The sequence below is a fragment of the Nuphar pumila genome, chromosome 8, assembly GCF_984573655.1.
Source record: "Nuphar pumila chromosome 8, dmNupPumi1.hap1.1, whole genome shotgun sequence".
NCBI classification, from domain to species: domain Eukaryota; kingdom Viridiplantae; phylum Streptophyta; class Magnoliopsida; order Nymphaeales; family Nymphaeaceae; genus Nuphar; species Nuphar pumila.
In genome coordinates this window covers 26,858,356-26,873,149 of record NC_143256.1, presented here as the reverse complement: position 1 = coordinate 26,873,149, position 14,794 = coordinate 26,858,356, and the positions used below count along the sequence as shown (strand labels likewise).

At 39.0% G+C, this 14,794-nt stretch overlaps 1 protein-coding gene across 1 annotated transcript in view; it reads left to right on the top strand.

Annotated features, from left to right (window-relative positions):
• Positions 1-14,794, top strand: part of LOC149829847 (BAG-associated GRAM protein 1-like) — a 145,915-nt gene that overhangs the window by 33,989 nt on the left and 97,132 nt on the right. The window contains exons 7-8 of the mRNA XM_090016117.1: positions 241-364; positions 1,489-1,605. Of these exons, the coding sequence (XP_089872243.1) occupies positions 241-364; positions 1,489-1,605 (241 nt within the window). The remainder of the gene's footprint in view (positions 1-240; positions 365-1,488; positions 1,606-14,794) is intronic.

The following is a 14,794-nucleotide window of genomic DNA, read 5'->3' as shown; positions in this document are numbered from 1 at the left end:
TTTATATGCAATTGTTTAAAGTTCATTCTTCTTTGTGTATCTTAAAGATAATATTTTTATAATCCTTCCCCATTCATTCTTAATATTTTTTATCATCCTCCCTATTCATTCTTTATTCAGTACGTCCAACGTTGTGAAAAGGGGAAATTGCAAAGTTCCTGTCTCTTCTTCCTGTTTGTTTTATATGATGCTTTCCCAGTAATATTTTATCTTCTCACTTATAAAAAGTGTTGTCAACAGAGCTCTGAATGGTTTTGCTGGAGCTGTTGCTCGAAGAAGGATTTCTTTGGATAAGCCAGGCCCGACAATGGTTCATCAAAAGCCAGGACCTCTACAGATGATATTTGAACTGCCACCAGATGAGGTAAGCAACCTGAATCTTTCCTTTACAATTAGTGCAATGAATTCTAAGATATTCAATATATTGGAACTCTATTCTTAAGAAAAAGTACTCGACTCAGGTCCTATCATATAATTCAGAACAAGAATTCATTTTGATTTGATTGATAGTTGCTATGGCTCAAGAATTCATTTTGATTTGATTGATAGTTGTTATTGGCTCAGGCCATGGGCACTTCAATCAGGCCCATGTACGGGTGTCATATCCATACTGGTACTTGGTACTCTTGGATCCAGGTCAGCTGAGTTTCAAACTTAAGCTGACCCTTTTTATGCATCTTATGACTAATCACTGATGATCTACACTTACGGTTGACCATGTATTAGTTTAGTTAACTATATAAATTTGGCATACTTTAGACTTTTAGTTTGTTATTGAGAGTCATATATAGAGCATTTTTCGAATGATAGCATAATTGTCCATTTTTTACTGTGTTTGCATATGCTTACATTCATATAGATAAGCTATGCTCGACTTTGTGCACAATCTAGTGGGAAGATATAGCTGCAAGTTATATCAACTGAATCTGACCTCATAAATATGTTTTTTTTTCAATATAAAAATATGATTTTTAGAGTCATGAAAAGTTTAATACATTATGGGCTACCGATTTTTGACAACCTTCAAAATCTTGCTTAACCATTGTAAATGCATGTTCTGAACCGGTTTCCTGCTAAACAAGCCATGTAGATCACATCTGTAGGGTTGATCTACTAAGAAAATGAATAAAATAAAATTTCTGGTCAAATGTACATGCCATCGACCGGAGCATGCACATGAACAGGATGACTTGGCCTGGAATGTTTTCAGTGTATGTCAATGTCCTGCCTTGCTTGAAGCTTCTGAGACTTGAAAAACATAGTGGCCTAGAGTTTCAGGTGAAAAGATTAACTCAATTATGTTGGGCTTACTTTTGGCTTGGAGGATCTTCTGAGCTACTTTATAGAGCTTTTCCCGAGTCATAAGTCATACGGGTCACCCGATCTATACAACCTAGAATTTGATATACAAGGTGTATGATGTCTTCTTTTTTTCCTTTTTCTTATTTTTATGCAACAGGTAGTCTAATAATGCACATTTTGTTTCAGGTGGTTGAGCATAGTTATTCATGTGCACTGGAGAGATCTTTTTTATATCATGGGCGCATGTTCATCTCGGCATGGCATATTTGCTTTCATTCTAACGTATTCTCTAAGCAGATGAAGGTCAACCATTTTCTCAGTTGATTTTTTCCTCTTTAGATGAATTTCATTGTTTCAGTGCACGAAGAAGCTAGGATAGCTTGAACTTGCTTTTATTTGCCATAACTAGTCATTGGCTTATTGCAGTTAATCCTTCTATTGTGTTGCCTTTTCCTCTCTGTTTGTGTGCATGTGTGTGCTTGGTTGCGCGAGGCTCAAATGGTACCATCCCTCCCTCGCCCTTTCATTCTGGGGTGATCTTGTAGTTCTTGGTATGCGAAGATGCATTGTGAGGCACTCCGTTTTCCCCATTCTGTGTACTAAACCAAACCACACATTTTTACAAAAGGGTAAAAAAAAAGAAAGAAGGCAATTATGTGTTTCAAGGTTTAGGATAAAACCATTATTTTGTATTTCACTTAGTGGAATACAATTTTTGTGGTTTTTCCAGAAAATAGTTTATGACTAGTAAAAGAGGAAACAAAAAGTTAAGATAAATGTAGGAGAGAGAAGGAAGAATCTCACTTCCTTTTTCTCACTTTTTTTCTCAAGAATAAGAATAAGGGTATGACCTTTCATGCTCTCTCTAACGTGCATTACATTCCTAAAAAGCAGTAGATAACCTAATTGAAAATGAAAACTAAATGACAACTGGATTTAAAGAAAACATATACATGTGTGTGAAAAAACACACACAAAAGGGACAAATTTGTCCCTGCGTAAGTGGTGACTAATCAACCTAGGTGGGGGCTAGTCAATGCCTAGTCAACCTAGGAGGGGCTAGTCTGCCTTAGTCAGCCTGGGCGGGGGCTAATTTCTTATTTTAGGACCTCTTAGGTCCAGGGCGCTAAAACACACAGGACTAGGTGCCTATTTGCCAACTTTGACTGCATAGGTGATGCCACTTTTTCTTTTGGTTGGGGGTATTGCCTTCTTATTTGATATAAGGATGCAGTGGAGTTGGCTCCTTTAAGTTATTTATGAAAAGAAGTCGTCATTATGTATATGCAGGATCCGACCCGATTTATATACTGGATCGGGTCCAGACCAGGGTTACCGGAAGCGCCTAGCTAAAAGGGGAAGCGCGAAACGTCGCGCTTCCGAAGCGTGGGGGGAAGCGTCCCCTTTTTTGGGAAACGCGCTTCCCTTTAATGGGGGACGCGCTTCCCTTTAATGGGAAGCACGCTTCCCATCACGCTTCCCCCTCGCTTCCCCCAAGCTTCCCCCTCGCTTCCCCCACGCTTCCCTTGTTTTTTTCAATTTTTTTGTATTTTTTATTTTTTGTATTTTTATTTTTTTCGCTTCCCCCTCGCTTCCGAGACGCTTCCTAGGTCGCTTCCGAGACGCTTCCTAGGTCGCTTCCGAGACACTTCCCGAATCGGTTCTAAGTGGTCCCACGCTTCCCCACTTCCTAAAATTTTGAAAGTGCCTCGCTTCCCGTATCGCTTCCCGCTCCCGCTTCCTCAACTGGCAACCATGGTCCAGACCCAATCAATGTATAATGTAAATTAGCATGTTATTAAGGGGTATTTCTGTACCCTAGATTTTTTATACTCAACTTATTAATAGAATGAAAGGCGCAACCACGAGGGCCTGACGCCCTTTCTCTCTCTCTCTCCCTCTCTCTCTCTCACAGTGACAGGTCTCTGTAGAGATCAAGGACTCCTTTCTCACATGGTATCAGAGCAGCGTGACGTCTGGGAGTGAAGAGCTGCCTCATTTTCATCCTATCAACGTGAAAGTCGACAAGCGCGTGGATCTAACCAAGTCTGGGTGTGAAAAGCTTGATCTCGGTTTCACGGTGACCGACCTCGTTTGGTTTCACGATGACAGGCACGTGAATCTGTGAAAAACTCGACCTCCTGTGTTTCTCGGTCACAGGTTCCTCTCTCTTTGTCAACTTATTCACCTTTAATCTGAAATCATACCTCTGTTTTTATTTCAGATCACTGTGATTCTTCTGATTTTCTACAATCTGTGCTTCTGAAATCTCTGTTAATCTCTGCTGTTTCGTGGGTTTTGAAATTACTTTTGATCGCATTTTCTGAAAAACGCATTATTCCTTTTTGTTTTTCTCTTTCTGTCTGCCGAGTACAACCACATGAAATTGATTCAACACGTGAACTTGTTTTCTACCATCTGTTAGCCGAGTGTCCTGTTAGTCGAGTGCTTTGTTAGTCGAGTGCTCTGTTAGCTGAGACATGCTTCTACCATCTGTTAGCCGAGTGCCCTGTTAGCTGAGTGAAGCTGATTAGCCGAGCCCTCTGTTTTGTTTCTCATACCTAAGTGTCAGTTCAGGTTTTCTCTCAAATGGATTTTACTCATGCGCAGTCATGTCTGTCCTCAAGCTTTCTCGGTCAACTAGTCTCTGAAAAACTAAATAACTCCAATTTCTTAACCTGGAAAAGACAGATCATCCCATTTATAAAGAGTCAGGACCTCTCTGGTCATCTGGATGGATCGGTTCCACCGCCTCCAGAATTCATTTTGCAGGAAAAAACGGACGATAAAGGAGAACAATCTGTTGTTCTTCACAAGAATCCAGAATATGTTGCTTGGATGAAGAGGGATCAATCGCTAGTGGCATACATCACTTCAACTCTCTCACAGGAGGTCCTTGTTGCCCTTCCTGATGATTGTTCGGCCAAGGAACTGTGGGATAAGTTAGTTCAAACATATTCACAAATTTCTGAGGCAATAATTATGTTTCTTAAGCGAGAGTTTCAAATGCTGAAGAAAGATTCCATGTCTATTATGGAATACCTGAACAAAATGAAAGGCATCACAGACCAGCTGTCTATTGTTGGGTGTCTTGTCAGTGAAACAGATAAAGTGCAACAAACCTTGAGTGGATTGGGGCTAGATTATCATGTTATGAGGACAACCTTACTATGTTTACCAGAACTTTCAAAGTTTGAAGATCTTCATGCGAAATTATTGCAATATGAAATGACTCTGAAATGATCTTCTGAAGATTCTCATGGACATTCAGTAACCCAATATGTGCTAGCTACGGGAATGAGTTATGGTCGAGGACGAGGAAGTTCTTTTCGAGGAAAGGGAGGCCAAGGGAGAAATACCTATGGAGGTCGTGGCATACTTCCAACACCCAATATACAAGGACAAAGACCCATTCCCACCTGTTTCCTATGCAACAAGAAAGGGCACATTAAAGCAAATTGTTGGTTTAATCCTCAAAACAAAGGGAAAGCTCCACGATGGAGAAGTAAAGGAGTTGCAGTTGGCAGCCTTGGCAGGATTGAATATGAAGCAAAATGACAAAGGCATTTGGTATGTTGACTCCGGAGCAGCTACTCATGTCACGGGTGATGTAGGTAAACTCTTGACTCTTACTCCTTATGTTGGTAAGAATAGCATAGTCACAGGAAATGGATCTCATCACTCAATCTCACATATTGGAAATGCCATTATACCCATGTCAAAGTCCTCTCTTAAACTTCCAAGTGTCATCCATGCACCTAATATTCAAAAGAACATTGTTTCTGTCTCAAAACTCGTTGATGATGCTAATGCTTTAGTTGAATTTACTCCCTCTTCTGTTTATGTCAAAGATTTTCGCATGAGGAAGACATTCGCTGAAGGAAAACGATGGGGCAACATGTACATCTTTCAAGAAGATCCTTCCTCCATTCATTCAGACTATTTATCCTTGAAGCCTCACCAACGTCAATTTTTTGATCCTGATTTTATATTTACTATTTCTGAATGTAATAAGCCAAGACTTTGGCATAGTCATCTTGGCCATTGTGGTCGCCATTTTATTGAAAAACTTGTCTTGAATAATCTCATTCTTAAGTCCAGTCTGAGTTCAGAGGTCGTTGATACAAAGTGTTCTAGTTGTCATTTATGTAAGAGTCACCTCAACAAAATGGGATTGCTGAGAGGAAGCATCGACATATTGTTGAGACTGCAATGAGCATGATGCACGAGAGCAATCTCCCTATATCATTATGGACTGAGGCTTTTCACTCCATAGTTCATATGATAAATCGACTTCCTATGAGTATCTTAGAAAATAAGTCACCATATTTCTCTCTATTTGGCATACAACCTGAGTATCATGAATTACGTGTGTTTGGGTCTGTTTGCTATGTTCACATTGACAACTCACTGAGGCACAAGTTCCAAGATAAAGCCTTAAAATGCAGGTTTATAGGATATGCAGAAGACTACAAAGGGTACAGGTGCTATGATCCCCTGAGTAAGCATGTCAAAATATCAAGGAATATAATTTTTGATGAAATGAACTTTGATGATCAGAATGCTAATTCAACCCTTCATGCTGATAACTCAAGCCCCTGCGTTGAGGTATACTACCCATGGTTAAATTCAGAACTCTTTTCCAATGGTAAAGTAGTCTGTCCAGCAAATTGCAGTCAGAAGGAGACACATGAGGAATCAGCCAATGAAACTCAAACGGAAGAGACTGTTACACATGACTTGGAGCCAACAAGGTATAAGGGTGTTGTGTACACCCGGCGAGAGAAAGAGCCCTCATTCATTTCTTGTACAAGTACAGATCCATCTGATCCTGCTTCACAGATGATGGATATCAGAAGATCCTCACGGATTCGACATCCGCTTGACAGGTGGGTAAGTTATAAAATTTTTTCATTGGATTTTCAGTTGTTCTTGACATCCATAAGTAAAGAGGATGAGCCCCTCATGTTCTATCAAGCTGCGAGCTCTAGAAGATGGGTAGAAGCAATGAATGAAGAAATGAAGGCCTTACATGAATGTGGGACATGGGAGATTGTACCTAGACCACTAAACAGAAATGTTGGGTCAAAATGGGTGTAAAAGATAAAGTATAAACCAGATGGGAGCATCGAAAGGTACAAGGCTAGACTTGTAGCCAAGGGATTCACACAAGAGGAAGGCCAAGACTTTGATGAAACTTTTAGTCCTGTAGTTAAAATGTGGACCATTCGCATTGTGTTGAGTCTAGCCATTAAACATGGATGGACATTGAGCCAACTGGATCTAAAAAATGCATTTCTGCACTGGGATTTAAAAGAGGAGGTCTACATGGAACAACCCACTGGATATGCAGAACGAGACGCCAAAAAATATGTATGCAAGTTAAAGAGCGCACTCTATGGTTTGAAACAAGCTTCTCGTTCCTGGTTCGACAGTTTTTCTCTAGAGATACAAAGGCATGGCTTCTCTCGGTCCCTTCTGGATCACTCATTGTTTATTCACAATGAACAAGACGTCACTACTCTTCTATTGATATATGTAGATGACATCATCATCACAGGGAACTGTAAAAGTCACATTGAGCGGGTGAAAAAGTTATTAAATCAGAGATTTAAGATGAAAGATCTGGGAGAGCTGCGATATTTCCTTGGGGTAGAAGTTGATAAAAGAAGTGATACACTCACCCTTACTCAACACAAATACACGTTGGACATTCTCAGCAGAGCAGGCATGACAGATTGTAAGCCGTTATCAACTCCAAGTGTCATTCATCAGAAACTGAGTTCAAAGGAAGGGGATATATATGAAGATCCCACTAAGTATCGCAGCTTAGTTGGCATGTTGCAATACCTGACTTTTACTAGATCTGATATAGTATACTCGGTTAATCAGGTATTCCAGTTTATTCATGAACCTCGTATGTCACATATGGAGGCAGACAAATGTATACTTCATTACCTGAAGAGTACAATTGGTGATGGGTTGGTATACAAGAAAAGAGAATTAGATCCAGGCGGGGGCCATGAGATCGTCATTTATGCTGATGCTGATTGGGCGGGTGATCCAGATGAACGACGATCAGTATCCGGTTATTGCAGCTTCATTGGACCAAACTTGGTATCCTGGAGCAATAGAAAACAAAAGGCGGTTGCTAGGTCAAGCACTGAGGTTGAATACAGATCGATGGCTGCAGCCACGACTGAGGCTACATGGATAAGACATCTCCTGACAGAAATGGGAGAACCGATTGCTCGGTCACTGCTACTGTGTGACAATCAAAGTGCCATCAACATGTCCTTCAATCCCATCCACCATAGTCGAGCAAATTATATTTAAATAGATCAACATTTTATTAGGAAAAAGGTTGAAGATAAAGAGATTGAGCCCATGTATGTGCCAACTGAAGAACAAGTTGCTGACATCCTCACTAAAGGGTTGACAAAGGACAAATTTTGGTTTCTGAAAGGCAAGTTGTTCATGGTTCAACACCATGCACAACTTGAGGGAGGCTGAAAAGAAGTCGTCATTATGTATATGCAGGATCCGACCCGATTTATATACTGGATCGGGTCCAGACCCAATCAATGTATAATGTAAATTAGCATGTTATTAAGGGGTATTTCTGTACCCTAGATTTTTTATACTCAACTTATTAATAGAATGAAAGGCGCAACCACGAGGGACTGACGCCCTTTCTCTGGAATCTCTCTCTCTCTCAGTGACAGGTCTGTGTAGAGATCAAGGACTCCTTTCTCACAATTTATTCATCAGATATTGTAATGAGTACAAATATTAGAGCCATACTTAGGAATCCACTCTGATGGCTTGTATTTCCACTGCATAACGTCACCAATTATATGAAAGACCATAAGCACATTACAAAGTTCAACATAGGGTCCCTAAATTCAAAATACCAATTAGTGCACAATTGGTGGAGCGACATAACAGAAATATTATTAAGATCTCTTCTTTCTCTCAATGTTTTCAATGCAACAATGAGAAATTTATTGTTGGAAGTTTGATGTGATTGAAATTTATGTCCTGCACCGATTTCTAAACTTCATCTGTCACAGGGACACGCCTCTAGGCCCCTCGTACTTGTGTTGACACGCTTGGACATGAGTACGGGTACTGGGTTCGACATGGATACATGATGGGTCTGGATCGATACCGACTCCAGTTAAAACAGTCCAAAACTCTTGTTCCCTTTTTTCCTTGTTCAAAATCCATATTCATGGAAAAATAAAAAAGCTTCTTTTTCTTTTTAAAAAGACAAACAAATGTGGGAAAGTGGTGAACCCCTTTCTCATCCCTCCTTGTCTCTCTTCGTAAAAAGAAAAAAGCAGGGAAATTTTGGATAATGGCCTTGCCTTCCCTCCATCCTTCATAAATGAAAAAGGAAGGAGTGGGAACATATATATATATATATATATATATATAGAGAGAGAGAGAGAGAGAGAGAGAGAGAGAGAGCTGTGCAACCCTTAGGTGCACAACTATTGACGGGATGTGTGCGGTCGTTCATCAGAGGGCATGATGGATGGCCATAGTCGAAAAAATGAAAAGAGGCAAAAACAAGAATTTGCGCATTTTGCCCCTTTAGCGGCACTTTTCGACCGCCGCTAAAAATATTTTTAGTAATGATGCCCGCGTCCTTATGCGGGCGTTTAGTGGCGGTTTCGATGCCACTAAAGGGAAAAAGCGTGCAAAAAACACATTTTGCCCTTTCTTTTGTGTTTTTTGGGTGCTGGCTGTCCATCACGTCAGCATTGTTCCACTGTAGCGGCGGACCTACCATATATATATATGGCCATGTTAAATTATGTATCGATATTTGTAATCTCATATATATATATATATATATATATATATATATATATATATTCTTATCCACCCGAAAAGGGTGTTTCTGTAAATTCCTGTTTTACGCATATTCCTTTTTTGGAATATGCTTGTAACCTTTCTTTTTATTTTATTTTATTTTTCCCTTTTCTTTTTTCCTTTTTTCTTTTTTTTGTATTTCATGCCACATAGGGAGGCTCCCCAAAGAGTCATTGGGGAGCCTCCAACGGTCACATATGTGACCGTTGGGGGCTCCCAACGACTCTCTTGGGAGCCCCCTATGTGACTCCTTTGCTTTCATATAAATAGGGGATTCCCCTTCTTGTATTCTCATGACTTTGAGTCAAAGCCCAAGTGCTCAATAAAGTGATTCCAATATTTTTTATGCCGTTGTGCATTTGTGAGATTTTGTGAGTTGTGCTTTTGTGCACAAGTGTTCTAAAGTGTTCTTATTGTGCATGTGTTCCAAGTTTATTATCAAGAATATTAAGGTCTTGATCTTAGTATCTTGTTGGAGATACTTTTACATGGTATCAGAGCCTCGTTGAAGAAGGGGAATCGCGCATCTCCCCATTTTTTGAAGTGCCTCGAAAAATGTGCCTTCAAGCTATTGGAGTTTGAAGTGGATCATCTTCTTCGAGTAATATTTTAGAAGCCTCTTTTATCAAGAAAGACTTGAAAATCTCTTGAGGTACGTGTTATTTTTTATCTTCTACCTTCTCTAATGGGTGAAAAAGACTCTCACTTCTCTCTTGGTTTTAAACTTAGTGGTTAAAACTATCATGTTTGGGCCGGCAATATGGAAGCCCATATCAAAGGAAAGGGCCTTTGGGGGTACGTTCAAGGTTCAATACCGGAACCCGAACCCAAACTTATAATCATTGAAAAAGGGGATATTAAGATTCTTGAGGGGGAAGATAGACAAAAAGCTCTAGAAGATTATTCAAAAAAGCATGATGAGTGGGAGATAAAGAACTTCAAGATCTTGTCTTGGATTTTTTCGTCCGTAGAAACCAAGATCAACGCCAACATCATTAAGTTTAAAAAGGCCTCCGAAGCTTGGGTGTACCTTGAAAAAATGTATACTTCAAGGGACTTATCACATAAGTATTACCTCCAAAAGAAGACTTTGACCCTTCAACAAAAGGATTTGTCTATTCGGGAATATTTTGCCGAACTATCATCTATTTGGGATGAGCTTGATATGCTCGAACCAAGATGGAGCGGAGAAGCAATTGAATTAAGACACAAACAACTAGAGGAAGATCGATTCTTCAATTTTCTAAATAGACTTAGACCCAAATTTGAACAAATTCGGTCCTCTCTTCTATCCGCCTTCACATCTCCCTCTATTGAAGATGTAATCACTAAGCTTAGTGGTGAGGAGACCCGTATGGGGATTGGTAAGAATAATCCTAGCATCCTTGCTACATCTTCTTCTCAAGATGATTGTGAAGGGGTTAATGCCGTGTCAAGACCCGGGAACAATATGAAGGCTTACAAACCTCCTCATTTCGAAAATCAAGGACAAGGAGGAAATGATCCATATGGCAAAAGAGACTATAGCAAATTAACTTGCCATTTTTGTAAAGAACCTGGGCATATCAAACCCATTTGCCCCAAATGGAAGAAAATCCTTGCTGCGGCTAGGGCATCCCAACCAGAGGAACGGCCATCTTCATCAAATGGGCCTCTTTCCCTTTAACAAATTGTGGATGCTCTACAACCTCTTCTCAAGGGAGGTATTTTTGGAGCTGCTATGACATCCTCCTCATCTCTCGGTAAGACATCTTGGCTCCTAGATTCTGGTGCATCTTTTCACATGACTCCAAGTGCTTGTTCTCTTTCCAATTTTTTTAAAAATTCTCTTCTATCTTTTGTCTCAACGGCGGATGGAACACCTCTTGAAATTAAAGGAATGGGCAATTTTGAAAAACAAGACTTCTTTATTCCAAAAAATTGTCTTATACCAAAACTTAACTTAAACATACTTTCGGTCTCTCAACTCTCGGACTATGGTTGTGATATAAAATTCTCTTCTAATAAATGTTGGATACAGGATCGCCAGTCCGGGAAGTTTATTGGGGAAGGCTCTAGGAGAGGAGACCTCTACTATGTTGATTTTCTCCAAATCCCCAAGAACCAGTTCTGTAATGTTACTCAAAACAAAGATATTCATGTATGGCATAAGAGACTGGGGCATCCCAACATTGTTAAAATCTCTTATTTGCCTTTTATTAAGCATCTTTGTAATGAGAATTTTGTATGTAATGAATGTATTCTTGGGAAAATGAAAAGTCTACCATTTACTCAAAGATCCATGTTTACAACAAAATCTTTTGAAATTGTTCACTCCGATGTATGAGGTCCGGCTCCTGTGATATTTAAAGAAGGTTTCACATACTATGTTATTTTTGTGGACGATTTCACTAGATTTTGTTGGATATATTTTCTTAAACATAAACATGAAGTTTTTTCAATTTTTAAAACATTTCATATCATGATTTTAAATCAATTCAATGGAAGTTTAAAAATTCTTAGAACCGACTCCGGTGGCGAATATCTTTTAAATGAATTCAAAAGTTATCTTGAAAGTCATGGTATTCTTTATAAAAAATCTTGTCCAAAAACCCCACAACAGAATGGGTTGGCTGAACGAAAACATATGCATATCATTGAAACAACTAGAACCTTGCTCATCTCTCAGAATATTCCGAAAAAACTCTGCGCTGAGGCAGCCCTTATATCGGTCTATCTCATAAATAGACTCCCATCAAAAAATTTGAACAAGGTTTCCCCATTTGAACGATTGTATGAAAAAGAATCTGATTATAGCAGGTTACAGGTTTTTGGATGTAAATGTTTTGTCCTTACTGACAAAAATGATAAACTCTCTCAAAAGGGTTTTCAGTGTTATGATATTAAAAATGATAAACTATATGTTTCTAGAAATGTAAGTTTTTTGGAAAATATTATTGGTTTTGAAAAAATTGAATCTAATGACGAGAATGTAGACTATTCTTTTCTATTTGATCTTTTAACTGAAGGTGATGAAACTAGTGATGATGAGTCAAATCAGAATGACTCAAGTGATAGTGAAACCAATCCTGTGTCCTCTTCATTTCATCAACATGTCAATGAGGAACTGCATAGAGATCCCATAACCTATACTCATAGAGATAGAAATACTTTCAGAAGTGCCCTTGAAAGATATGATGATAGGACTGCTCCTCAAAGTGAGGAAAACCTTCGTAGGACCGAAAGACATAGAAAAATCCCTTATAGGTTCATCTCATATGAGTCTTTTTCACCTAAACATAGAGCCTGTTTAAGCGTCATTCATTCTTATGTAGAACCTAAAAACTTCGAGGAAGCACGAAAATGTCCTGAATGGGTAGCTGCAATGGATAATGAACTCGAAGCTCTGAGAAGAGCCAAGACATGGGTATTTCAAGACCTTCCTAAAGGTAAGAAATCAATAGGGTGTAGATGGGCATTTAAGGTTAAGCCTAAGAGTGATGGGACCCTCGAGAGATACAAGACCCATTTGGTGGCAAAAGGATATAGTCAAGAATATGGGATTGATTATGAAGAGACCTTTGCCCCGGTAGCTCGAATGGTCACTGTCCGATGTCTTATCACTGTTGCCTCAATCAACAAATGGAACATCTATCAAATGGATGTTAAGAATGCATTTCTAAACGGAGATCTAAATGAAGAAGTATATATGGATGCTCCTCCTGGAATGGAGTCTGCTAAAAGAAAGGTGCTTTGCCTTCGTAAAACACTTTATGGTCTAAAACAAGCCCCCAAGGCTTGGTATGATAGGTTTAATTTCGTAATTATAGAAAATAGTTTTTCATCCTGTTTTACTGATACTGCTTTGTTTGTTAGAAAATCCAATGCAGAGATTGTTATTTTACTTCTATATGTGGATGACATGCTTATAACTGGAAGCGATTCTAAAGTGTTTAAAAGCATAAAATCAATTTTAAAAGATAGATTTGAAATGTCCGACTTGGGATTTCTAACTTATTTTTTGGGTATTGAAGTAGCATACTCTCATAGAGGATATTTTTTGTCTCAAACTAAGCTTGCATATGAGATTATTGACAGGTCAGGTATTACTGATGATAAGCTTTGTGAAACTCCAGCTATAGTAGGAGCTAAAATGAAAATTGATGATGGTGTTCTTCTCTCCGATCCTACCCTCTACAGACAACTTGTAGGATCGTTGATGTACCTGAGTATTACCAGACCAGATATCTCACATGCAGTTCATACGGCAAGTCAGTTTCAGCATGCACCTACTTCTGTTCACATGAGTGTCGTCTTATGAGTTGTAAGATACCTAAAGTGTACTCTAAATAAGGGAGTTTTTCTGTCATCCTTTTCTGAGTTAAAATTAATTGCTTATACGGACTCTGATTGGGGAGGTGACCCAAATAACCGTCACTCCACCACTGGTTTTTGTGTGTTCTTAGGTGATTTACTGATCTCGTTGAGATGTAAGAAGCAATAAAAAGTTTCTCTATCTTCGACTGAAGCTGAATATCGTGCCATGGCAACTACTACTATAGAAATTGTATGGATTCATCAGCTGCTTAAAGACATGGGGATCACTATTGAAGGGCCTACTAAGCTCTGCTGTGATAACAAGGGTGCAATTTACATTGCCAAAAATCATACTTTCCACGAGCGGACTAAGCACATTGAAATGGACTGTCACTATGTTAGTGAAGCTTACTTGAAAGGAGTCATTGATCTACCTTATGTTCAGAATATCAGTTGGCAGATTTTTTCACCAAAGCCTTATGTGCACTAAGATTCAACTTTCTCCTTGGCAAACTTTCGGTCATCATGCCTTAAGTTTGAGGGGGGGGGTGTTAAATTATGTATCGATATTTGTAATCTCATATATATATATATATTTTCTTATCCACCCGAAAAGGGTATTTCTATAAATTCCTATTTTACGCATATTCCTTTTTAGAATATGCTTGTATATTTTTTTCATTTTATTTTTTCTTTTTTTCTTTTTTTGTATTTCGTGCAACATAGGGAGGCTCCCCAAAGAGTCGTTGGGGAGCCTCCAACGGTCACATATGTGACCGTTGGGGGCTCCCAACGACTCTCTTATGAGCCCCCTATGTGGCTCCTTTGCTTTCTTATAAATAGGGGATTCCCCCTCTTGTATTCTCATGACTTTGAGTCAAAGCCCAAGTGCTCAATAAAGTGATTCCAATATTTTTTATGCCGTTGTGCATTTGTGAGATTTTGTGAGTTGTGCTTTTGTGCACAAGTGTTCTAAAGTGTTCTTATTGTACATGTGTGCCAAGTTTATTATCAAGAATATTAAGGTCTTGATCTTAGTATCTTGTTGGAGATACTTTTACACATGTCCCCGTACCAACATTCTTTGAAATTGTCGTGTTACCTTAAATGAAAGCAAAAAGAATGCAAAAAGAATACAAAAAGAGCCTCCACGGGGATAGAAGAATCAAAAGAGAGTGCTCAAGCACAAGTCCACAAAGGGACAATACACAAGCCAGTCAATGGCAAATACAATAGATCACAATAGCCACTAATGGGCATACACTAAGAGTATGTTTGATGCGCCGTTCTCAGTGTGATTGAGACGAAAATTACA